General features: G+C 31.9%; 1 protein-coding gene across 3 annotated transcripts; it reads left to right on the top strand.

The window, feature by feature from the left end:
- The first annotated feature begins 668 nt into the window (after positions 1–668).
- On the top strand, positions 669–26,698 carry LOC126845361 (E3 ubiquitin-protein ligase FANCL-like). Of its 3 annotated transcripts, XR_007686768.1 has the most exons (11): positions 669–912; positions 3,098–3,213; positions 3,655–3,780; positions 3,944–4,000; positions 5,225–5,503; positions 5,576–5,723; positions 7,242–7,366; positions 7,772–7,993; positions 24,900–25,931; positions 25,991–26,220; positions 26,304–26,698. XR_007686768.1 is itself a non-coding variant. In XM_050584020.1 (10 exons), the coding sequence occupies exons 2-10, from the start codon at positions 3,124–3,126 to the stop codon at positions 13,804–13,806; spliced, it is 1,164 nt and encodes a 387-aa protein (XP_050439977.1). In that variant the 5' UTR covers positions 669–912; positions 3,098–3,123; the 3' UTR covers positions 13,807–14,462. The 3 variants fall into 3 exon arrangements, 1 of the variants encoding a protein (XP_050439977.1); XR_007686767.1 differs by having other exon boundaries at positions 24,900–26,220; XM_050584020.1 differs by lacking the exons at positions 24,900–25,931; positions 25,991–26,220; positions 26,304–26,698 and adding exons at positions 13,612–13,683; positions 13,762–14,462.
- Positions 26,699–27,288: the final 590 nt, after the last annotated feature.

The raw sequence follows: 27,288 nt of genomic DNA, 5'->3' as shown, positions 1-27,288 counted from the left end.
ACGTTTGTCTACAATGACCATACTTGTACAACAATCAAATAATGAACAAACCGATTAAAAAATTATCGCTTTAAAAACACCTTCCACGGTAAGTGTAAATAATGTTTAGGAATTACAATTAATAGGTTTTAATCGCGTAATACGAATAAATTACAATTCAAAGCTATTGATCATTTCTGTTCGAAAGATAATTATTCTTAGTTGTCTTATTTTAATAATTAATTTCAAATAATGTCTGTATATAAATATATGCATTTTTGATCCCCAATACTGAAGGCATTGTTGATTTTTAACGCATTTAGTTAAAGGTTAAAACTGCATTGAAAGAAGCTGTTGGAATCCGATTGGGAACATACAAATATTAAAACAAAGCCAATCGCATAATACAGAATCTTGAAAATCAACTCGCTTTTTTGGGAGAGAAAATCTCTGACAATATTATGTTGCTCAGTGCCCACTAAAATTCTTAATCCTTGTGACTTTACAGTTTACCACCATCGTCCGTCTTATAAACATTGGAAATTTAAAGTGCCTTCGCGATACGCGGGGACGCCCGGTCGTCTTACCGTAACCGCGGTTGTGGTAGCCGACTACCGGACTACCGCGATTTACCTCCACGGTCCACCACAGGCCTGGCACGCTGGTCGTCGGGTGAATGATAACGGATAACGGTGCGTGCCGCGTTGTCTTAAATCCACAGAATATATTAAAACAATAAAGCCGAATTATAATATTATGTTTCCATAGAAAAAAAACTATCATTAAACGGTAATCTGTTTTGTATACATTTTTGAGACGGTGTCCGATCTGCGCTCGCCATTTATACCGTCGACATTCGACTCGTTTATGACGAGTTGATGTGTCAGTGTCGGATCGTCTGAATGATGGAAGTTCAAGTTTAATACATACAAGGTAAGTTTCGAGTCGCCGTTCTCTATTGTACACGTTTAAAGTTTAAATATTCCCCTGGGTCGTTATTAAAATATTTACAAAATAGTTGAAAGTAAACCATGTGCGTCTGAGACGACGCATAAACTTGGTCGCCTTGTCTAATGAGTAACTGATTTGAGATTTTTTTAGTACAAATCATTTTCCACTGTATAATATCGATAAGTTTGACGAAATATTCGGCTTCAAGTTATTTGTACAGTAGGCCATGATCGGTGTACTAAATTTCATTAGTAAAATTAATGAAAATCATTTAGATTTTTTCTTGCTCGAGTTGTATGTTCAGAACAATCAATTTTTGAATAGTACGGTTAGGTTTGGTTACCGTTACAGATTACCTACTTATTCTGTATGGCTTATAGAATTTCGTTCATTATTTTTCTTTTATTAAGTAAAATAAATAATAATTGTATATATTATGTTTCAAAAGCCACTTTGTCACAACAACGTGTTAAAATTTTAGTTGTTTTGGAAAAAAAAAGTGCGTTGTCTATAGTTAGAGTTTTGTAATGCTTCTCGATACGAATATCAAAAAGTATTAAGAAATTTGTAGTTGTTCAAGTTGAAACCAATTCAGGATGATGGATATTGTAAATAATTTAAGACTTTTAAAATTATAAGTTTAAATTTATTGTACATGGAAAGTATAGGTAGACAAACTGCTACAGAGATGTATTTTGCTTGAGTATAGTAATTCGTCTGGAATAGCCTTAGATTCTACTCCTATTTATATGGATATGGTAATCTGTGTAATGTGTTATTGTGTAAGTTGTGTTGAATTGATGGGCGGACGCTACAGCGGACGCACATCGTATGATTATTTTAATTGGTATTATTTTGGCAATATAATATTATAAAATGGCAATAACATGTTTTTCCCAAATAGCTTATCTGAGCGGAACGGACTCTAAGTAGTTTTGATATATATATATATTTGTAATATAAGTTAATCACTATGCAGGTGCGCTCTGTACCGACCATGAGTAAGCTTTCGTATAAGTATGCCAATGCATGACTCAGAGTGCCATCATTATAATATGAGTAATATTATGCTTAGTGTAGTTGTGTAAAGGGTGTGTGAAGGTTATATCATAACAGTTTACAGGTTGTAAACTATTAACCGGGGCGGATGGCGAGACAGTGATTGCTCTGACAGCATGCAAAGTTTTAGGTTACTTCATCTACTTGATCAATTATTCTCATGTGAACTTAATGAGGAATGTGAGTTTGGTCCAATCTGATAATATTGTACTTCAGTCGGTCTTCAGTTGTCAAGAAAACAATAATGTCATACTGGCCGTTTCTAAAAAGTTATAATATATATTTTAGGCACTATAAGCTGCACTTGCTTAGTTGTCCTTCCACGTTCAACAAAGCAACCATTCTGGCTGTTTTTTTTGCAAGTTCAATAAGTATGTGCTTACTTAAGTTGTTTATTACTAGAGATCGGATTCTTATGTTCTCATACAAAAATTGTAGTACCTATAATTTTTTTATGTATTCAAAATTTAAGGAATATGCTCCAATATTTCTTATATTCTAAATTATGTTTCTTCTGACATTTTACTGGAAGGTTAAAATTTTCTTTATAAAATGTATATTAAATAATAATATGTATTATCCATGAATTTTTATTTATGAATTATTTCTAATAATTTTTTAATGTTAAAAGTGCCAAATAAATTGGCAATATCAAATTTCTTTGGTGAATATCTGATTTCACCTCAAATGGTTCAGACATTTGTATTACTTAACATAATATAGTATTCTTAAAACACATTCGTATTAGACCAATATTATTCCTCAGTATAAATATTAAGTGTGCGTCTTATTAATTTGTCTTTACCTTTTCATTATTTGTCTTACTACAAAAACATGGGATCTATGGTTGATTTTCCTTTTTTAGAATTGCACTTAACTTCCAATAATATCTCTAGCACTAATTCATATATTTGTTATTTTTAATAGTACCGTCTTAAAAACTTGGTATTATACATCTTATGGAGTTATCATCTGTAGTTCTTTCTCATTTTGACAAAATTTCTCATTTTATTGATAAGAAAATTAAACAAAGCTGTAGTTCATTTATTCAAAATACTTTATGTTTTCCATACGACTCTGTTTCCGTTATATTTATTTTTATTTTTAGGCTGACACGTACGAAATTCTGTCGTAATGGAGGAGGAAAACGATATGCTTGAAAAATTTCCCTTGTTATTGCCAAACACTAATTGCACATCATGGAGCGGTTATATATTTTTAAAAGTGAGTATGTTATAATTAATCTATTAGACTTCAAAATTTTAAATTGATAAATATAATATGGACTACAATCTTTTGACTAATAGTTACATTTTCAATATTACATTTTAAAAAGTTTTTAGTTGTTTTAAAATTAATTCAAAATATTACAATTTTATGTTTACCTAATTTACATTAATCAGCCTTAAATACAATTTATATTATTATTGTTTTCTCATATATCTATTAATAATTATAAAGTAATGAATATAAAAGCATTTTGTCTGTCAAGAGAGCATGCCATGACCCAACGAAAGTTTACCATTCTGTGCATCCCCGCAGAATAATAAATCATTTTAATTATTTAAAACGTTTATATGGTTTAAACTCTTAAATTAGTTTTGTCAAATGTCAAATTTAAAAAAAAAAAATTTTAATTGGCCAATATTAATAAATATTTTTCAGACACAGAGCGTATTTGTTAAACTCTTATGCCCACGGTTTCCTTCTTTGGAAAATTTAAGTTTGAACATTCTTCGAATCGACGATGTTAATTTACAACATTTTGAATTAGAAAAAATCGTAAAACAAGTAAGTATTTGTCCTTAGTTAAATATTTTTATGTATGTAGTTTTATCTTGTTGATTTTGTTATTCTATCCTGAGCACTTGTTTACCGCAGATTTTTTTTAGGTATAATAAAAAATGTATAAAATATTTTTTTTGCTTATTACTGATCAAATTTATTTTTTCAGACAACAAAACAAACTGGCAGTGTTCCTGAATTTTTGTCGAGATTGACTACTGTCTTGGTAATTCTTTGTTTATTTTTATTATTAGTAATACATTTTTTTTTTATTATAAAATTATTAGAAAAAAAGCATACTGTAGGATACAAGAAATAATCTTCAACCATTATATTTTAATAAATTTTAAAGTATCTTTTTTTTTAAAAAACATTTTTTTTTTTTGTCTTATGATTTACCCATTTAATGGATAGTAATAAGAAATGCCTAAATTTTCAGATCTCATTAAGGAGAATTTAAATCCTGAATTAAGTGACAAATTTCAAAGTTTGTCTAATGTGTATTGTAAAATGTGTCTCACTGTTTTAATGTTTTTGAATTTTGATTTTACAAGAAATATTGAAGTCGTTGGCAAATAACGTGGCCTGTATTGAACACCATCACCTAAAATGTATTTATCTGAACAGAAATTTACCCCTTAGACCTGAAGTTTTCTGTTATGAAGGATGTTTTCGATACATTTTAACATTTTTCTTTTGTCAATTACTTCGGACTTTTGGATTTTTATTTTGTGTCTCCATGCTGTATCAAAAGCTTTGACTATATTTAAACTAACTAGTCCTAGGTTTTTTTTACCCTGTTGATGGGAGTTTATTTTATCTTGTATTTTACTGAGAACATCAGAAGTTGACCTATATTTCATAAATTTACTTTGAATAGGGTTGATGCATTGTATATGTTCGATGTACCAGACTATTCAAAAATGTATAATGTTTTCTAGTATTCTACACATGATTTTAAGTAATGTAATAGGTCTATAATAAACCTTCAACATGAATTTTATTTTATCCAGATGACCTTATTTTGTTTTTTTAAGTTAGTTGTTTATTTTCATTTTGTTTAAAAATAATAATTTGTTTATTGTTTGGTTTTTGTGTGGTATAATATAATCAGTTGTTACCGAACTGACTGTTACAGTTGACAATTGAGCCTATAGGTTTGTGGTTTCTGTTTGATTTAATTGACTGACAGTTTGTATGTTTTCTACAGTGTTATCAGTACTAGTAGGTGTTGTTGGGTGATATGATGTTGTGTCACGTGAGTTAGACTCGTCTTCATTATTTGTCTTGATCGTATTGAGGTAAACACGTGGACTGGGTTTTCACTTTTTTTGGTACATTTAAAAGTGCTTAAATATTGTGTCATGGTTTGGTTTTTAATAGAATTTAAGACAAGTAATAATTTAATGTTACAATTACTATGTCTTTAACAAGTTGTTCATTTTTGCAGGACTGTTCATTGAGCTCGACTCTTCCCGATGTCGCTCTACTACCTCTTAGAATCGATCACGATAGATTTTGTGCAATTATTGGAGAAATTAAAAATGTCGTTTTTTACATTGACAGTATAGCAGAAGATTTGAGTCATATCAAATTTACAGTGAATGATGAATCCCAACGTAAACATTTCATTAAAGTTAATGTATCAAACGACTATCCGATGATCAAAAAGCAACCTATGGAATTTGACGCAGTAGTTCCATCTGTTATCATGAATTCACTGTTGAAAGTAAATGTTATTACAACCAACGATTAGACTGTGTAATAGAAATTGAATTAAATATTTCTTGGTTTCATTTAGGTAAATACTATTGTTGAATTATTCGATGAATTTAAAAAAGGTGTATCATCTTTGAACGATTTTTGGAATGTTCACGAAGACATTTTGAAGACTTGTAATGTTATAGATTCTTATACGTTGGCCGACGTGTGTTTCAAAATTCCCATTGGTAAGTGAGAAACTATTTTGAAAATAAATTTCTTTCTTTTTTAATAATTTGCACCCCCGCTTAAAAAGTGATACAATTGAAAACATGCCATTTTCCAATAGAGTCATTTAAACAAGTACAATATTTTGTTAAATTTTTCGTAACTTCATTAATTATTCAATCTAAAACTGAATCCTTGTAAAACTTAACAAATTAAAATTATAATAACATAAATGATGTGACTTAGTTAATAGGAACCTTTTTTTTCATTACATCAAATCCGGATTCAATTTGAGTTGTTGATATCAACCTAAAATATTACAAAAACCATAGAATATGATTATTTTTTACTAATGTTAGCAAATCTTTCTTTTTATTTTCTTTAATTTTTAAAGGCCCTTTATATACATGTTTTATATCTGCTGGGGTTGAATTGTCGAGTTAACTTGACTATTCTAGTTCAATTTAACTGTCTGAAATCTTCCGAATATGAACTTCTAAAATAAAAAGTCTGAATTTAATTATTCTTAACTATCCACACCTTCACAGGATGAATCTACACCTGAGTGAAACTGAGTTTAAGTTCATCTGTCAGTGACTTAATTGCCAAAAACTCTAAATGTATCAACTTAAACTCCACGATTTCATTTTTATTGATGACAGTTCGAATTGGACGATTGTTTATATCACGAATAGCTTTAAAAAAATGTTAACACACGAACCCGAGCTTCATTTAGCTCATAGTAATATGCGTTGTTTAGCTTACGATGATTTTCAGCTATCGAATATTGTTGGCTTAATAGATTAGATAGATGCAGGTTGCTATGTAACTGCGTTATTTACTCAAATTACCCAACGCCCAATTAAAAAAAAAAAAATACATTCTGTCTTGAGTCTCATCAATTTTGAAATACATTTTTGTTTGCACTCATTACCGCAAGGAGGACGTAATTTTCTGCCATCTAATTTTCTTTTTACTCTTTAAAGCTGAAGTATAACTAAATATCGGTTAAACTTTTTTTTCTTGTTTGACCATTTATTAGAATTCGCTTTCCTCTTCTTTTTCTAATTTCAATGGTAGCAGAACTGCAAGTTGAAAAACTACTAGTTGAAGAATCGATGGATGAAGCTTTACTGAACTTTTTCGGAATCAGAATCATAAAATTCACTGCATTCACTTTTTATTGGTAAATTTATGTAGTTTACAGATTATTTAAATAGATATGCCATAATAAACTGGTAAATCATGTTTTTTTTAAAATGATTTATGACAATTTATAAGGGGGCTGCGATATTTGGTTATCTGTATTACACTATCATATTTTCCATAAGAAGAAAATGGCATGTAGGTATTTCTAATAAAATATAAAGTCATTATTGTTTTTATTTTATACTTGTAAATTTAAAACTAAATCTCGTTAAGAAATCGATTGTAGTGCTATGAACCCCCTAAAATAATCTCAATTCAATATCGTATCACTGGGTGTGCCTAGCTTGTTTTGTTTTATACAAACTGAATAAAAATATTATTTTTTTTAGATAAACACGTGATTGTAAACGTTGAAGTCGATCCGTTGAATCCTCTGTGCTGCCCCGATTTTAAGTTACAAGGTCAATGTGAAGACACTCAGAAGTTTCAACAAAGACTCCATGAAATCAATCCAGTGAGTATTCAATACGATTAATATTTTTTTTTAATATTTATAAATTTAAGTAGTAAAATAATTCCTGTACACCGTTAACCCTTTTATATATTTTCAAATTATTCTCAGTGCTTGGAAGTCGATTTAAAATTTCTCGTTGTAGGTGTCATCTGATTTAAGTTACTTATAAGATTAATACTTATCAAGTAAATCGGAACATTTTTGACAGACTCAAAATTCTTTGACATATTTTTTACGTTAAATTAGTTACAGTAAAATAAAAATGTTTTAAATGAATATTTTTTTTGCACCCATTCTGGTTATAGTATTAATGAAATTTTACATTTGTGTTAAAATTATAAATACCATGTTGTCCTAATCCTGAATATGTAATAAAATTAAAATGTTCCTATTTGTTATTTGTAGATATCGATTTGGAGTACTTATAAGAGTTTTAAGGATAATGTTGTGGAAGTGTTTGGAGTGGAGATGATCGCTTCTCAGTACGAAGAAATGCCGGGACCGAGTAACGAATCTAGCTATTGTTTTATATGTTACGACGAGTTAGACGCAACGTCAAAGAAACAGACCAAAGTATGTGTCAACAGCAAATGCGACGCTGTGTATCACATTACTTGTATTTGTGAGGTACGTTTGTATATTGTTATAAAATCAGTTTGGTGTTGGCTTTATTCTCTAATGTTGTTATGTGTAAGATTGCCGTTAGTTAAAATTAAAATCGTACATGTCCGCCTAGTCACATATAGTGGAAAATCCCAGACAGACTAAACTAAATTTTGTACAACTTTTCAAGATTTAATACAATACATTTATTTTTATGCTTCCCAATCCTTTAAGGCAAGTCGCAGCTTCTACTACAACTTCTGTAGCTGCATTCCTTATTGGTTAATATAATAATTTACTGAGTTCTTACTTTTTAAAGGTGAATCATTTCTCTTCGTCTCCTATTGTGGTTGACCACGTTTGATGGCCATGCGTTTGACATTTGGTCTGAAGTAACAAGTGTACAGATTTTGTTTTAGTTTTCCATGATTATTCAATTCTGGAACTAGGCATTTTATTCATAATGGAATAATATGCTCTATTGGCCACGTTTTTATTTTGTCTATCATCGGATATTTACCCCTGAATACTTTCAAGTCTTCTAGTTGTTCAAACACAAATTGTTTTTTATATTAAAATTCTTACGTCCACTGGGCGTTGGGACATAACCCTGTTTAAGAAGTTTTGAATTACAGATATCGAGTTCGAAGTAAATTCCCCCAATGCTGTTCAGAATGAATTTCTATTGATACTATCGCAGGCCTGTTTGTAGCCCGTTTGCTTACAAGTGAAGATCTTCGTTGTATTCGTAATATTGTTCTATTATAGGTCGAATTTCTTTTCATAAGTTCATATTGGTATTCCCCAATACACTAATTTACTGGTATCTAAACGGCAAATTCCTTGATAGTTTTCAATTGTGTCCGTATGTTTTTATTAGTTAATATATATGTTTAATTAGTAGTTAAGTGCTGTTGTTATACTATACAACAGAATACAAAACAGAAAAACAAAATACAACAAAATCGTTTTAATAAAAATCGTTAAAAACACTTTTAAATCGTTTGACCATTTATAAATTAACTAGCGAAATTTCCTGCTAAATAAGTTTTCATATCGATTACCTAATAAATTATTTGTTTAAAACATCATTTGTATTATGAATGATTATAATATATTACATAATTATTTAGATTATAAAACAAAATATTTTGATTCTTTATCTGAAATTGTGAAAATGTATAAATTTGTGAGTGGTAAGTTTTCAAGTGTATTTTGTACTAGTATTAGAAGCATAAATGTGCATTTTGATGAATTCCTATTGTAGTTGAATGGTGAAAACTCCTGTTGTAAATTAGATGTAACCGAAACTTGGCATAATATAGAATATTGCCGTTTTAAGATTCCTGGTTACAGAATGTTTTTCTCAAGTGTTAAAAGAAACTAAAATGATGGTATAATTGTTTTCATTAGAACGAATTTATGTGTAGAATTTACTGTTTATAAACTCACTGTGGCGAATTTCTTGAAATTAAATTAAACTATAAACAGTACTACTACAGCTATGATATGTGTTTACAGGTCCCCATCCAGTGACATTAGCGATTTTTTTACCATTTTAGGTAATTTACTTAACGATGAAAATAATACTATAGGTTATCATATTTTAATTGGGGATATGAATATGTGGACATTGTGGGAACGAATTCTATTAATAATGAGTGTCTAGATAAGTTATCAGAATATGGATACGAATCACTAATAAACGTGTTTACTAAAATCCCGTCAGGTAATATACACTCTTGTTCAGTGTTGGGAATTATCTAGATAAAAAAATTGTATGTATCATCATATCTAGATAAAAAAAATCAAATCATCTTATTATCTTATTTAGATAAACAAATCGGTTATCTGAGGCTATTAATCTAGATAGAAATTTTAATTATTTTTAAAGTTATTTATTTATTCATGGGTTTTACCAAAACAGGTTTTGGAATCCGACGAAACGCACAATGTAGTCCTAGCCTAAATATTTTAGAACACCTAGGTCCTAATGAATAGTGATATAAGAATATATTATTAATACATTGGAGTTGGCTTGTTAGACAAGTCCAATATTCCATTGTAATCCAATGTATTTTAGTCGAATGTACAACGATATTTCGTTATTGGAGCAAACCCTTATGTCCTTCAACTTTGTAAAGAAGACAGAAGTGTTCACAGTTGACAGTTCACGTTTTCGCGAGTGTTTTTCTTATAATATCTGTTATAACTTATAACTTTATGGCAGTGTTGTGTTTTTTTTATTCAAATAATAATAATTATTCTTTTTAATTATAAAATATTTGGAAAATTCGATTTGTTCTAAACGAAGTCACGAGGGTGATCAATACCAAATTAACAATCCTGCTGAGTCACAACCAGCAGAGTCTACAAATGCGATCGATAAAAATCAAAATTATCTACTGGATGGCAAATATTACAAAGTACTGTCGGTTGACAGATCAAAAATTACTGTTAGCTGTCAAATTATTTTTATTATTTGTGTTAGATATATATATACTATTATATGTATAAACTTTGGAAAAATATGTAATATTTGTTTGCGGGTTTAAAAGTAATTCATTTGTAGCAGTTATTAAATTTTAATATTTAATTTTCTGCTAAGTATATATCACAAAAGTAAATAAGTATTTATATAAAAGGTTCACCCATACATTTTCGCATAACATATTTTATGAAGGTTAAAATTTAATTTATCTATTTTTCATCTAGATAAAATTGTATTTATCTTTATCTTTTAGCTAGATAAATGTTAAATGAATAATTTAATATGTTATCTAGATGATATATTACTCAATTATCCGTTATCTTATCTAGATAACTTTATAGTTATCTTTTCCCAACACTGCTCTTGTTTAGACCATATTATTGCCGGTATACAGGGCCGTACTTACCTCAAGACCACCTTTCAATTCTTGCGTGCATTTTTTAAAGAGATGATATCTTGATATATATTTCTTCACATTTTTCATCCTATTCTTTTTTTGTGTCGAATATTTTGTTCTATCTAATTCCTGGACAAATTGTTGAATTTTCGGTTCTATATCTTCCATTTGTAGCAGTTATCAAATTTTAATATTTAATTTTCTGCTAAATATATATCACAAAAGTAAATAAGTATTTATATAAAAGGTTCACCCATACATTTTCGTATAACATATTTTATGAAGGTTAAAATTGAATTTATCTATTTTTCATCTAGATAAAATTGTATTTATCTTTATCTTTTAGCTAGATAAATGTTAAATGAATAATTTAATATGTTATCTAGATGATATATTACTCAATTATCCGTTATCTTATCTAGATAACTTTATAGTTATCTTTACCCAACACTGCTCTTGTTTAGACCATATTATTGCCGGCATACAGGGCCGTACTTACCTCAGGACCACCTTTCAACTCTTTAATGCATTTTTTAAAGAGATGCTATTGTGTTATAAGCTTCTTCACTTTTTTCATCCTATTCTTTTTTTGTGGCGTATCATTTGATCTGCTTAAAAGAGTCAATTCCTCGACATATTGTCGAATTTTCGCATCTATATCTTCCATTTCTTCATTCAAAATGTTTTGGATCCTTTAAATGTACAAATTTCAAAAAAATTAAAAAGATGCTCAAACCAGGTTTTTATGAAATAGATAAGCATGCAAAACCAAATAGTTAATACTAATCTCATTTAGAACTGTATTCGAGCCATATAAGGTTAGTAAGTACTTATGTTCTAACATATTTTATTTTCTTATATTGAAAAGTATATTTTCCAATTGTATTCAAATTGAGGGGAAGTAGTCATGTGACTAACAGTCCCCCCTCATTGGTTCTTTATATATAATATAATGTATTTAAATGTACATTTTTTGAAAATATAAAAATAAATTTGAAAATGTTTTAAAGTTTTTGTGGATTTTGATCATTGTTTATCATTAATTAATTTTTAAGTCAAATTGCACCCCTGTCACCCCATCGAATCTTATAGATTAAATACGACGTGACGGTACTTTTGTAGAGGATTATATCAAATTTAGTTGGCCAATTATATTTATATCCAGTAACCCACCAAATGAAATTCAATGAAAAATCTTTCATAGGTTTTGAACATTGTTTGTCAATAATTAATTTATTATGAATTATGAAACCGCTGACAAAATGTCTAAAAAGACTTACTCCTCCAATTCGATTTCCTGTGGTGACGGCAAAGCGTCCCTTGCAGTCTGAAATATATAAAAAATGAAATAATTAGTGTAAACTTAATGTGTAATAATATACTATTCTATGTACGCTACTAGTAGCTGGCAGGCGACCGGATAGGTCACAGATTCTGAGTACTGAACACGCTCACGGCGGGTGGAGCAGATATATTTTTTGAAAAAGAAATGGACCTGCTAATAAAGCCAGTGTCCGGTGCTGCTTAACGATTAAAGTGAAAAATGGTTTAAATTAATAAATTTGAAAGTCTAGAGGTTATATTCGGTTAAAAAGCGAGTGTCCGGAAATGTGTTGGCCGTGTTAACATTATAAATCGGCCGTATTAAAACAGTGATAACATTATATTCCTCGCCGTCGGCGGCAGTATTAACAGTAATAGTAGTAGGTAACATAATACGTCGCCGTGCGTCGGCCGCGTTTATTCAACAGCGATAACATAGCCGATTTAGTAATAAGAGCGATAACAGCAAAATTCATGGAAAATAGCGAGCACGGTCATGGAAGAGAGCCGTTAGCATTTTGGTATTATAATTACATAGTGAATTGAGTTTACACAATTAACGTAAGTTTTCTCTGGCCCAAAACCATTTTTCATCATTATTTGCAAACTGACCTACACTTTGTTTTGTTATATATAGCTGATATAACATTACACATTGTTTTTACCAAAAATCAAATCATATGAAAAAGAACGCTTTATATTTTCATTGATTTTAGGTTTTTTAATTGGGTTCCCACTAAGTTTGCGTCCGTGATATATATTTTTTTTCGAGGGGAGGGGGAAGAGGAGGAGTTGTTATAAGAGTTATTGCAAGTGGAAGTTTGGTGTTTGAATAATAAACACAACACGCATAAGTTATGTGATTAACACACTTCTGTTGGTTAACTTATAAAGTAATTACAATTGATGTGTGAATAGAAGTATTTTATAAATTAATTATGGAGTTGGTCAGGACTTGTGTTCTATTTATCAAACATTTTTTTGTTTTAAAAATGGAAGTCAAAGCATTTATTCCAAGTTTTTCCTTAAAATAACAATTATCTTCATGCGTTTACTATTTACCTTTTCCCACGTTTAAAACAAGTTTTTTGTAAACCACTTATTAAAAAATTGTTGTGATACGTCATTTTGTGTATATTTTACAAAAGAGCTAACAAACTAAAATAAAAATAAAAATAGGTAGCAATATAAGCTCTTTTAGCCTTTTTTTTTTTTTATTCAACAAAATTAAATTAGTATTATGTTTTATATTATATTTATCCACATTGAACGATCACTGTGTCTAAAGTAAATATAACGCCTAAACGATTTTTAATAAATTGAACATTTGCATGAACTTATTTTAATATTTTTTGAATCTTATTCATTCTTATTTTATAAATGTCAATCGTTCTGAAAACAATTGGTTAATATGTGGTTTCGATATTTTAGTGGATTTTAAATTCAGCAAGCAATACGCCAATGTATGGACACTTGCAGGGAAAATGTCCACAATGCGAAGAAGTATGTATACTAAAAACACAGTGTGTTACGTGTGCTATATTATTGTGTATATTATATGTATGGGGTTTTGATTTTTAGGATTTACTGGTGGCATTAGACAACTTTGATCTAATAAACAAGTAAAAAGTTCCACGTTACATTACATCGAACGGTATTTAAGGCACATTTTAATATCGCGAGAACATATTTTTGTTATTACTTGAAACCAATACTGTATTTTTATTAATTTCTATTTTGCACATTAGCAAAAAATCAGTGTATTTAATTTATTTTATTTTATTGTATCTCACTTTTATTTTACTTTTAATGTACTATAGTCTTATAAAGTTCAGATACTTTACACTTCAGCTCCTCGTTGCGTCAACATTTTTTTTCTGCCAAAATAGTACGTTTACTTAGCCAATTATGATCCATGTAATTATTCAGTATATCCGGAAGACACTCAACTTGTCTCAGGAACCGACAAATCCTTGGTACTACCTCCACATACACTGGTAAAGGAAGTCTTCAGGAGTCCGACAAACACTCACACACAAAAAACTGACACTAATTACAGAAAATATTACAAAAAGTCGACAGAGCAAAATCCGTTTTATCAATTCCATGCGCGTCACTAAAATCTTAACTTTCCGGACACCTTTTCCATATTGTCCTATCTAACCTATCCTATCTCTCAAGTTGAACCAAATTATACACAGTGTAAAAAAAATTCATCAAGATCAGTTAAGTAGTTTCGGAGTCCATCGGCGACAAATATTGTCAGAAGAGATTTTTATATAAATATAAAGATATATAACTATATATATCTATGTTTATAGATTTTGTGGTGATTAGAATTTTTTTACTAAAGATTTTGAAAAACAAATTATTATTTTATTTTTATCTTGTTTTAAAAAACCTTATAACAACTTTAATGGTCTAATGTTTGAATAGCTTCATATAAACAATATTTCTAAAATGTACTGAGATAACATTGTAACAATGTTATAATAGTGACATTGGAGAAACCTTTAAAAATAATATTTTATGAGCCTTATTTTTGTAGCCAAATAAGTTTGAAGGGACTTTATTAAAAAGTCAAATAATTTATTGCTAATGGTTTTAAAACATTTGGAGAAGACGGGCTTTATATTCAAAACGTTTTTAAAAAGTTCTGTTAAGAATAAATTGCGGTCTGGGATATATTCATAATTTTTTTGTCCGTTGGAGTACAAAATATTTATTTTGCAATGTCAACTAGTTCGCACATTATGTGGTAAAACAACATTTTTTTTACTATTTTGGACGATTTAGAAAATGATTTAGGATATTTTTCTTTTACGTAGGTAGTTTTAGAGTTAGAAGTTAGTTTCTTTTATATTCGAGTATAGAACTTATCCGAAAAAAAATCATAGTATATAAGCACAATGTTACTAGTCCAAAAAATATACAGTGATTGAGACGATTTGTTTTCTGTTTGTTAGCCAGAGAGAGTTTTTTCTTCAGAAGAGTTGAACAAATATTGTAAAACTATTTCCCTAGTTATATTAGCGAATGATTAAAACAAATTATTAAAAAAAATTGAAAAAATGTTATGCCTAGTTAAATTTAATTGAGCTTAAACTGGGTAAATTGAGAATGTCGAAACTATTAGTTTATGCTTATTGTTGAGTACAAAAATACTAGTGACCAATTTTTAAAAGTAATAAAACGGTTTTTTCCGAATGAAAATTAGATTTTTACTAAAAACAATACATATTTCACATACTGTGAAACTACCGACATTAAATTTAATGTCCTTTTTTGGTGGTCTATGTTGAGCTAAAAAAAATTATTTAAAAAGACTACAGAATGTATCCTAAAATCGATCCAATACACATTGTGCAATATGATAGTTTGAATAATCTAATTCAAAAAGTAGAGAATAAATGACAATCTTTCGTTTGTATAGGTAACACGACCGACCATAGGTAGACAACACTCGGCAGTATTTTACAACTTCAAATATTGTCGTCTTTGGTTACTGGTTAACGCACGACATTATTATAAATTACAAAACTCCGAATGCATAACTTTGACACAAGATCAATAATCTATAAATATATTGAAAAACATTATTCTCTAAAAAATGTAAGTCTTCTTTTAAAAATATGTGATTAAATTTTTATTTTTTTTATTTCTTTCGATAGAAAAAAATATCAGGAATACCGGAAAATTACTAAAAAAAATGATTTAAGTTTCAATATAAAACCTATATTGAAAGTTCTGAAATCAATATTTAAAAAGCTGTTTTCATCGTCGTAAAAAGTTTAATTTAACAATTTTTGTTTACCGAGTCTCGTTGGTTTTTTTTTATATAATTAACATTCACATATTTGTATATTTTAATAGAAAATCGAGGAGGCTCTTTCAAAGACAACTCATAATACTCCATCGATTAAAGCGCCCAACACCATCGCTCGTCCACCATTTTGACGTCGGTAGACAATAGTCTCATATTACTTTATTGATTTATATTGGCTTCGATGCTTTTTATGTTTATGGGCGTTAGGAGTAAAGTGTACTACATACAGGTGGCTAGCAATGTGCATTGCAAAAGAGTCCAATGCGTTGTGTTACAGCACACAATTACACCCATCGATTACTGCAAATGCTTCACAGTCTTAATATTAAAAATTCAAACTAATACATAGTACATACTTCAGTCGACGAGGTTTGTGGTTTTTACTCTTTCTGCGGTCGGACAGATAAAAGATAATGGAACTCCTATCTTTGAACTCCTCTGGTTCATCAATTTTAAGTGCACATAGTTGATTTGTCTCGTAACTCGCTGTAATGCATCGTCATTAAGAAACTTAATTGTTAACTTAAGCTAAGGATTGTTTCATTTCGTCTATATTCTTTTTTGGGCATGACTTAAAACAAAAAGTCATTTTTCGTTTAATACTTTGTAAATCTATCCTCCTAAGTTTAACATGTTTTGTACTTTGAAAAAAAAAAATGAAACTTAGATATTTATACATTTTTATATAGGTAGTACAACTTGATTGAGTTAAATATAAATTTAATTTAATATTAGATTAAAAGCTAAAAAGAATACATTTTACTGGTTATTATTTAATAAAGCATGCGTAGTATAGTAATTTATACTGATGAATAATATATTAAAATATATGTCGTGACAAATGTGTAACTTTTTCATAGTGCGGTCGGACAGACAATCGTTAAAAAAAAAATCAAAAAATTAGGTGTAGAAATGTGTTCTAGTGACATGGAAAGGTGTGATACAATCGTGTAAGGAATGCGCGTTATATTGAGTGATGTGCCGAATTGGCTACTGATATAAAACTAGTGAGCAGTATTCTCTTAACACGACACCTAGATTGGTCAAAAAGTGTAAAAATGGGTTTTTAAAACATTAGAACTCATTTTACAATGTGTTGCTTTGTCAATTGGCGAAAAAATAAGCGGGCAGTATTCTTTTAATATAAACAAAAATAACGTGTAAAGAATACGCGCTTAATACAATTTGATGCTTTTGGTATCAAAAAAAAATCAAGCGATGACTAGCCAATAAAGTGTAACAAATTGACGACCTTATATGTCGAGAAATATAGGCAAAAGAAAAAAAATTATTATGTTATAAATCTGTAATGATAAAAAAAAAGTGTGACAGTGTGACAACTTTACGTTTTATATATTATGTAAAAAAATCCGTTATAAAGAAAACGTACAAGCAGTTTAAATTATTATATATTGTATGCTATATTAAAAGACAGTAAAGTATGCTTCTTTAATAATAAAAAGAAAAATCTATCGTTTAAAAAATATATATTTGGACCAATTATTATTACCTAATAATTGCAAATTAAGTTAAAATACACAATTGAACAAATGTTAGATTATCAGTTTCTTTAATGAAAAAAAATATATTCCAAAATATAATGAATATATTGTATTGTGTTTAAAGCATGGACTACCTTGTATTGTTTTTTTGTCGGTATGTTAAATTTTAATTTACTATAAAATAATTATGTGCATAACCGTTTTATTTATATTGATAAAAGTTGGTAGCTAGTACTGTTCATAATTAGGCATAACTCATAAACCATTTATTGAGTAAATTCTAGAAATATTTCCTTTATAATTAGAATTGGCGTCTTAACACTTTATGTAGGGTTACGTTGACCGTCTAAATTTGTATTTTTTTCGGAATATACCTTTTAGTTAAACATTTACTTATTGCACTAAAAGAGAAATAATATTTATGTAGTAACCAACACATATTGTTGATTTGCAGAGTATTTCTAAAATTTGCTTTCTCAATTGATTGGAATATCAAATATATTAATATTATTCCCTATGGTACTATTTGCTTAGACTGGATTTGTGCTCTTTGCCAAAGTTAAATTCTAAATCAAAAATGGTCTTTTTGTACTCAAGGATGAGCATTGCCGTCCGAGTCTGAGCCATTTGAACTGTCGCTCTCAAAATCGCTGTATTGTCACTATCTATTCAGGATTACTACATTTATGTATAAAATGTTAGGTTATTACACACATTTGTTTGCCGTTTATCATTTGGCCTAGATAATATTATATTGCTTGGTTTCATAAATGTATTATTGCCCGCTCCTACTACAGCTGTTTATAGTAGTACATATTTTTAACTTTTATAATAATTGTTTAATAATAATAATAAATTCGTGTGGCATTATTGACCGGGATTATAGCTAACTTGGTCCTCACCGGTCGGCCTAGTGGTGTGGTTTGCTGCTAAAAACCCGGGTGGTCACCCATCCGGGATCAAGCGGTACTAGTCGCAGCTTAACCTCAGGCGCCTTGCGGCAGCTGCGGTGTCCACTGCGCCACACCATACCGGTAATTGTTTAATTGTAAGGTTTTTTTTTTAACAATAATACAATAACGTTAATAGTTTAAGGTTAAACTATAACCTCTATTTTTTTCCAAGATCCCAGTAAAAAATAGTTGAAATTACAATTCGCTCAATTATTTTAAGATGGCCCACTGTTTTGGCATAACTTTCACTATGGCAATAAAAAGTCTTAACTAAAACGCGTTCTTGTAAACTCAGACGCACCATGGTTACAAACAGAACGTTAGAAACAATCAAAATAAATGAATAAAACAAAATGTTATCGTTAAAACCTTTACAGCGTCTCTTCTTTTATAGTGCTTGTTGTTTCATTTAATTTGTTCGTCTTGCATTCCGTTCTGCTTTTTGTAAGTGTAGCCTAAAATAGATAACTTAATAAATTTAGTAACATAGCACATTTTTTTTCTATATCTTTATAAAATCACACATCATTATACAATTATGAAACTGAGCAATGTATCTAGGCCAAATGGCAAACGGTTAAAATGTGTTTATACAGCGAAAATTATATTTATTTCTATTATTTAAAGCCGCACTAATGGTGATGTCGGAAAGCACTCTCTTGGGCTTGGCCCGGGGAGGAACTCTCCGCTTAGCATTAACTAGGTGGAGAACGTTTTGTATTTATCTATGTTTTGTGCTATTATACTTATTGTCAAAGTATAATCTCGTCTTGAGTATTTAGTAGCGTCACCTTTCACGGTTCACCTTTTAGTTAATTCTAAATAGCGTATACTAAGACAACCTTTTTTAGTAATCAGAGTTGCAAATAGGCCTTATTCCTTAAGTTCTATATTTACAGAAATAGGCCCTAATCTGGCACTATGTATTAGATCTGAGACCTCGAATCGAATTTTTCTATTATTCGAATTATTCGAATAATCGAATAATACTATTCGTATGAAAATAATTGGATTCGAATAAATCGAATAGTAATCAAATAATTTTAATATTTTGTCAAATTTATGTTTTTTTGTAATTATAAACTATATAAATTGTTAAAAACTTATTTGTTGTAATAAGTAATAATATTTATTTTTGCAAAAGAATAATTCGTTATAATTATATTTATTTTGTTAAAAAATTAAAAATAGATCAAGGATACCTCAGTTGTCTCTTAATTATTATTTTTTCAATCTAATTAATCCTACAAAAAAAATGATAAAATATTCGAATATTCGAAAAATCGGATCGAATATTAGAATAAAAAATTCGAATATTCGTTTTTCGAATAGCGAATAACGAATATTCGTGCGAATAAAGTATTCGAATATTCGAATTTTTTTTATTCGAATAGTCCCACCACTACTAGGTACAATTAGAAATAGGCCTTAATAACGATTAAAACCGTATAAGGTGTTCTGGTTAATTATTACTTAGTGTGAGTTAGTTCGTCTAGCTAAAGTATAGTTTCGAAAGGTTTAGGTGTTCTGGGCACTGGTTTTGATTAACTTTCAAGAATCCTAGTACAACTATTTTTAAAAGGTAGTGTCAAAAATTGAGCGTATCGAGTTAATATCGTATACGACATAGTGGCGACCAACTCGTGACTCGAACCCACGAGCACTGAGATTTCCTGTCGCTACATAAGGTGGTTAGTGCCAGTTTTTTCTTCAAGTGTTTTTGTGTTTTTTTTTTTTAATTTACCCCTAGAGTGCGGGATGATTTCAAGTTTAGGAGATATTTTTTCTCCAAGATTTTTGAGCGAATTTTAATGGGAAATTTTTCCCATGTTTTTCTGTTTTTTGCGGAAATTGTCTACAGTTATATTTGCGTGTGTTTTTGAACTATTACTCAGACGATTTCTGGTGTATTTCAATTTGCGATGTGTTTTTTTTTCTCCGTGGTTTCTTTTGGATTGTTTGAATTTTTCTCCAATAATTTGTGTGTTTTGTTTTTGGAGAAAACAAGTTTTCTCTAGGGAAAAGGTAAGAGAATAATATTTTCTAGATTCAGTTATGGTTTTGTTAGCGATAATTTAGTGTTAAGATTAGTTTAATACACAATAATTTTATACTTAATATTTAATTATTGATACATTAAGAGCTAGTATTAAAACAATTAATTAACATATTTATAATTATTGAAGAGAAAAATAATTAGGACTGTATTATAAATACTTTTCAGATTCCGTTAAACACAATTTCTACAATTTTTTAAAGTGTGTTTAAATTTTAGCATATTTTTTTTTTCTTTTTCTAAAATAAATTTCGGTGATTATCTTTTAAATATAAAAATAACTTTGCTCAAGAATTTTTTTTTGCCATAAAAAAATAAAAGGGAACTTTTTTTCAGTAATTTTTGCTAGCAATAATTTTAATGTAGTATATATTTAATTAAATTTTACGTTCCACTTCTTTATTAAATTTTACACTTAAAACATCTATTTATTAGTTTATAGATATTAATATAAATAGGAATATTTTATATATTTTTATTCTTCTTCATAATTTTATACCTAGAAAAAAAAGGTATGGTTTTCAAAACTTTTTATATTTTGCTTGTCTGGTTTTATTTGGAAAATGACGAAAAAGCCTCATAGGAATTTATTTTTAATGTTTAATTTTAAATGGAAGTATGATTTTATTTTGTCTAAAATATTTAGTATTATAAGGTTAGGTTTAATTAAATTTAATTTTGGTTTAAGGAAATAATATTATTATTCAAAAAAAATATATACATAGAATTAGAGTTAAAATATATTATTATTTAATAGAAAACTCTTAATATTATGATTACAAATTTGCTATCTGGGCTTACGCGTTCTTCAAGCGTCAAAAACGTGTAGACATCGTAGCGTTGGTTGATTGTTTCCTCGACGTCCGTCACCGCTTCGTTAGACGGGGCTCTACTCAGCGCGTCGACATGAGCCATTCTTTCACTTGGCCTGTACTTGACATCCATGTCATACTCTTGTACCACATCGAACCATCGAGCAATCTGTGGCTTGGTAGTACGGTGTATGTTCAAGTACACTAGTGCCTGACAGTCTGTGACTACCGTAAAACTCCGATTAGAAACGGTCGTGATCTTTCCAAACTCCATGTAATGGCAAGTAGTTCTAGTTTTGAGGAATGATACATCTGCTGGGCTTCAGTTGTCCGCTTACTGACATAATACACCAGGTTCAGTTCTTTTTCCGTTTTCCCTTGCAGTAACATTCCGGCTAAAGCTCTACTGCTTGCATCGGTATGCAACTGTGTCACCGGTGCCCGAGGGTCGTATAGTTGCAATACCGGCTTGTTAACTAGCTGCCCTTTTAGCTCATTAAACGCTAGCTCTTGGGCAGTGGCCCAGTCAAACATACAATGTTGTTTTGTCAGCCGCGTAAGAGGCTCCGCCACTTCAGCATATCGGGGAATGAACCGCCTGAAGAATCTGGTCAGACCGAGAAACCGACGAACCGCATGTACATCCTCAGGCACTGGATACTCACTGATAGCTCGCACCTTATCTCCTGGACGCAATTGGCCCTTTGAAATTCTGAATCTCAAATACCGTAATTCAGTAGCTCCGAACACACACTTGGATGGTTTGAGAGTTAAGTTGGCCCGTTATAGCGCTTGTAAGACGTCACGTAGGATGCCCATGAGATGTTCCCAGTCGTTGCATGACAGTATTATGTACTCTACCTATTCTAATAAAAACAATTGGAATTACGTAATAAAACATCGGATAATTAACATTCGAGTTTTTGAAAAGTAATTAATTGACGACGTTTCAACAAGTGGTGTTGAAATGTTTCCTGATCCAAGTATTTTTTTTTCTAGACCTTCGTGTTTTTTTTTTAAGGTTTTATTTGCATGCATAAACAAATATGTTATTTTTACATTATGTTAAATCGCTGTATTTTATGAAGACGTTTATGAATTAATTTTAGGCGTGCCCCGGTGGGTAGTTAGTTGCGTAACGACATTGCAAAGCGGTTCGGTTCTCGACGTTTCGTCTAAACGGGGTCGGTTATAGACGGTGTCGGTAGAAAACAAACGAACCGCCAAAAATAACGATTTATGACGTAGAAAGTCCAAGGGTAACTACTAACTAAAGTTCGGTTAGGGTAGGTTAAGCTATAGTCAGCGTAGGAAAACAAAAACAACGATAAATTAACAATCAACGACGTAGTCCTAAATCGTGGTCTGTACCATTTCCTCTTTGGTAACCCATCATAGGTATCGTTCTGTTTCAAACATGATTGGTATCGTGTTAGCTAGCATCATATATTATATTCGGACATATTATAAATATTCTATCCGCGCATCTTACCGTAGTACCCACAATTTCCAATATGTATAGTACCTTGACGGAAATAACACAGATATTGATGTGACAAATGTGATTAATTTGTGTCAGCTTATGAAGAAATGGCAATGTAAAGTAATACTAGAAAAACACGCTGAATCAATTTTGGCAGTACTACTGTATTTGCCATAAACCTAACGCGGCAAAGGTTAAGTGTAAAGTTGTTTTCTTTAATAATTTGATTATTATAATGTGCAAATTATAATATTATAATAGTTATATTATACAAGAAAATTTCTTTTATACATTATACGTTATGTGAGTCGTAACTTAAATTGAATTGGTAATTGTTTGGTACCTTGAAGTCCTAACAGCGTCTTCAGTTTTCAAAATTAAAAATTAGTATTATATTAGTGAGAGACTATGCAATAACAGCATTTTTCTTTGCAATAACAGCTAATAAAGGTTATTACGGTCAGCAGTGATTGTGTAACATACTCATCCCACTTTTATCCCTGAGTAATGTTCAAAATTGTAATTTATTTCATAAAAAATTTAAACCTCAAATAATACAACTTTTTTATGAATAACTCGTGTTTTATACAAATTTAACATTTTGTAAGAGAATATTTTTTCTTTGCAATAACAGCTAATATCTCGCAGTCTGTCCACGCAATTGACCTGTATTCAAATCATACGTTTAAGCGGTAAGGACAAAATTACGTTATAAAATATATTAAAACCATATTAAATTTCTATTATTATTACTTATATTGGAAAATATAAGTAATATTTACTTATATTTAAGGATATTTAAATTACCCGTCGGTTAAACAGTATATTTTGTCCAATACGGTTTTTTGCAATAATTGTATAAGCAGCTTGTTTTTTTCTAAACTGTACTCTAACCAAGTATATTTGTACCTTAAACAATTAAACAAAGCCATTTATTTACAATTTATTTACTGTTTATGGTATTCACCCCCCCTCCCAGGTATTCGGGTATTAACTAAAATCTGTTCTAATAGTTGTACTAATGTTTAGAAATATATATATATTTTTTTTTCATTTAAATAATAAGCCTCGAAATCAAAGACCAACTTCTAAAATGTGTTTACGATATTATAATTTTAATATCAAGTTTTAAATGTAATATTTATATTAAATTTTAAATATATTCATAAATATATATAGTATTTTTAATTTTAATACTAATTATTTATTTTGCTGTCGAGGTTTGTATTTCTGAGAAATGTAAATTAACTATTGATAACATATTTAGAAAAGCAAAACATGTACTAAGTGGACTTTTTGTACTTAAGTGACATACCCCTATTGCTGGTAACCTAGTGTAGTAAGACCCATCCGCTGCAGATTTGCGCGCTTGTTGATTAGGGTATTACTATTACATTTGGGTAGTAACTACTTTTTTTGTCTCTCGTGGTATTAGAGTGTAGTAAGACCCACCAGTGGCAGACTTACGCACTTTGACGAAAACTGTAGTACCACACAAATAGTAAGAAAAGGGTGAACTGGGTAACGAAAACCAAGTTCCCCAAAAAATTGTTAAATACAATTTTTTTTTAACGGGATAACGGACCCAAGAAAAAAAAACAAACGAACGAATTCTACCCAGGTGAAACGGAGGTAAGCCGGTTACTTCTACGGGATAAAAGTCACCGTTCCTGGGACTTACAGCTGCCAGCTATTGTGTTCACGCTGCGCAATCGACGGAACGGACGTACCGGTTATCCCCCATCCGTATAGGTCATGGGCAGGGAGGCTAAAGCACCCGGGGATTGGGTCGGATGTCAACTATCCGGTAAAACCACCTCTCAACCTTCGGGAAACCCAGAGTACATATCCCGTTTTAACATCGGGGACTGGGTGTACTATCGTGCACGTCCAACGCTGCGAAGGGGTTTCACGCCGGATTTGCCGCAAAATGGATAGGGCCGGTACATCTAGGGACTTCGTTAGGAGCGGGAGTATTAGAGAGGAACCCGTACGAAAAACCCTGTAAAAATACACACCTCACAATTGAAGCCCGCTCGGCGGGGAAATTCAAATTAAGGCCTCATGTGATATCTGTACCGTTTCAGATGGCACGCATTAGGGTGAGTACCGCTAGGCCGGAAACCGGGAAGAGCGGGGACGGCGGCCAAATACCCAGTGGCGGAGGGAGTACCGCCCTCCGAGGACCACCTTGCGGCGGGCGTCGCAGCTGATGGAGGAAGCCCTTGGATTAATTCAGGGTCCCCAAGGTTCCCGCAGAGGGGGCTACGACTTGTACAGGCAGGGCTGGGAAGACCGCCACAGCGGCCTGCCTTTGGCTTCGCGGTACGAGTGGGAGCGGGCAAATCGGGCAGGTGCTCCACTCACCTTACTGCCCGCTGGAAGCCTGGCCCAACCTGCAACCACGGTTCCCATCCATCATCAGGCCCCAGATCGTCAGTCAGGACTGCGGGAAATGGACCCTGCTCCAACGCGCCCCCAACACCCAGCTCCAGTTTCGGGACGCCACCGGGAGAAGTCCCAAAGACGACCCGGAGTATATGGGCGAGGACGGGACGGCCGTTGGACAGCGGGAACTCTAACCAACAACAACCGCTAGACTCGACGCGCCGCCCATAATGTGAGGGACTCGGCAGGGAAATTCACGGCGAGGAGAACGTCGCCCCCCCTCACCGATGCCCTCAGCCAAGGAAGGACGGAGACCAGGCAGGAAAGAAGCGACCACCAACCTGGAACTTCACAGGCCAGCACTTTGAGTACGACAGTGGAAGCACCGGAGGAACCGGAAAGTGTCCATACCCCCGCTGCTTCCCCAAACCATTTCCCCAGAACCACTTACGAAGCGCTGACCTACGTGCCCGTAGGGTCGTCTGCTGCGGTGGTCTGTCAAGACCCCACGGACATTTCAGCCATGGATGCCATCCAGGAGCTGGAGGAGCTACTGGGACCGGAGAGGCCGGTGAACTGGGAAGCAGTACGTGCTTCACGCCACCAGTTGCAGAACGTCCAGCGGGCAACCGCGGTTGTTCAACCCAGCGGCCCGCCGACACCGGGTCACACCGCTCAAACCATCTACATTGACCTGACGTAAAGAGACCGTCCGGACTGGGAGGGGAGGAGTATGTCGCGGTCGGCTCAAAAATACTTGTAAAATTATATCAAACGTAACAATTTTCAGTTATCTATTATGACTAAGGTCCGGATAAATATTGCCCGAAGTCAATTTTGGACTGCCGCAGGGAAACATCACGCAGGGGTGCAAGAGCAAGTAGCCGCCGCTCTTCAACACTCGTTGTCGACTGCCAAATCGTTTTATACTATAACGACCGCCGAAGAAGCCGTCAGGCAGCAGAGGGCGGTTTGCCATGTAGAAAGCTCTGCGTTGTTGGGCGAGTATTTGGCCGGAAGGTGAGTGTAACGCGATAAAACATCGTTTCGCTTTATAATATTATGGTTTGTCCTAAAATATTTTAACATAGTCACACGTACAGGTACGCCGAGTTGTTCGATTGTACGGCTGATGGACCGGCTCCGTGTTCGCTCGCCGAATTTCAACGCAGACTTAGCGCCGATGGCGATCTTGAAGAGGTGAATTATTCTACTAACAGCGACGGCCTACGCCAAAATCGTCGATTTGGTGAATCGCGATCAGCGTGCGGCGCGAATAAAAGTCTTGGCGAATACGGCTCGGACGAGCGGCTACGCCTCTGGTGAATTTGGAGTCCCTGAATTAATTAAAGTGGCCGCTAAAGTGAAGAAGTCTGCGTGGGTCACTTCACTTTCTGAAGTTCAGAAGTGGGAAGCTGCCAAAAATGTAGCGAGCTTTCTGGCGGCGGGGACCGATTCGGACTGATTGGACTCGTGTGTGTTGTATGTAAAGTATATTGTTGGTTTGTGGAAACCGTAAAAAAATTGCATTATATTTTTTGTGTAGGACGCCCCTCCCCCGCTGAATAATAAACTTCCGCTACCGAGTCCGGAGACGAGAATTGTATGCGGCCCGTTACAGCACCCCGTTTCAGCGACATACCGTGCGTACACTACAAGAGTGGAACACGGAATATATGAAAACAGTTTGTTCGCTCTCGATGTAAATAAAAAATGAGCTGATAAGTACTCCGCCGAGACCAATGCGACCGATAAATATATATATATTTATGAATTTTGATATCATAAACCCTTTCCTCTAGAAGGGGTAGAATTTTTTTCTTAATTTCACTTTTTTCGAGCAAGATTTTAGAGATTGAGATCTAAAAATTAGACCGAAGGTAGATCTAAAATGGAACCATACCATATATAATTTACTCAAAAATCTGAAGTCAAATTTTTTTTTTATTAAGGAAAACCCCAAAAATAGGATAAATTTACACATTGGCCGTAGTCAGTTTCTAGATTGCTATGTGTGTGTGAATCAACAGTCAACAATAATTATTAGTAACAATAATTATATTGTTAGTATTATTAAGTACATTATTG

The sequence above is a fragment of the Adelges cooleyi genome, unplaced genomic scaffold (genome assembly GCF_023614345.1).
Source record: "Adelges cooleyi isolate 19-005CV unplaced genomic scaffold, UGA_ACOO_1.1 ACOO_flye_CR_arks_rails_tigmint_CR_PRNA_784, whole genome shotgun sequence".
In the NCBI taxonomy this organism is placed as follows: Eukaryota; Metazoa; Arthropoda; class Insecta; order Hemiptera; family Adelgidae; genus Adelges; species Adelges cooleyi.
The sequence above is the reverse complement of the archived record's forward strand: the minus strand, read 5'-3'. Positions and strand labels throughout refer to the sequence as shown.

Bases quoted from the DNA above. Each gene is read 5' to 3' on its own strand.
- LOC126845361 (XM_050584020.1), top strand. From the start codon at position 3,124: ATGGAGGAGGAAAACGATATGCTTGAAAAATTTCCCTTGTTATTGCCA. The intron at 7,994-13,611 runs GTACGTTTGTAT...TCGATATTTTAG, and splicing joins ACATTACTTGTATTTGTGAG to TGGATTTTAAATTCAGCAAG. The intron at 13,684-13,761 runs GTATGTATACTA...TTTGATTTTTAG, and splicing joins AATGTCCACAATGCGAAGAA to GATTTACTGGTGGCATTAGA.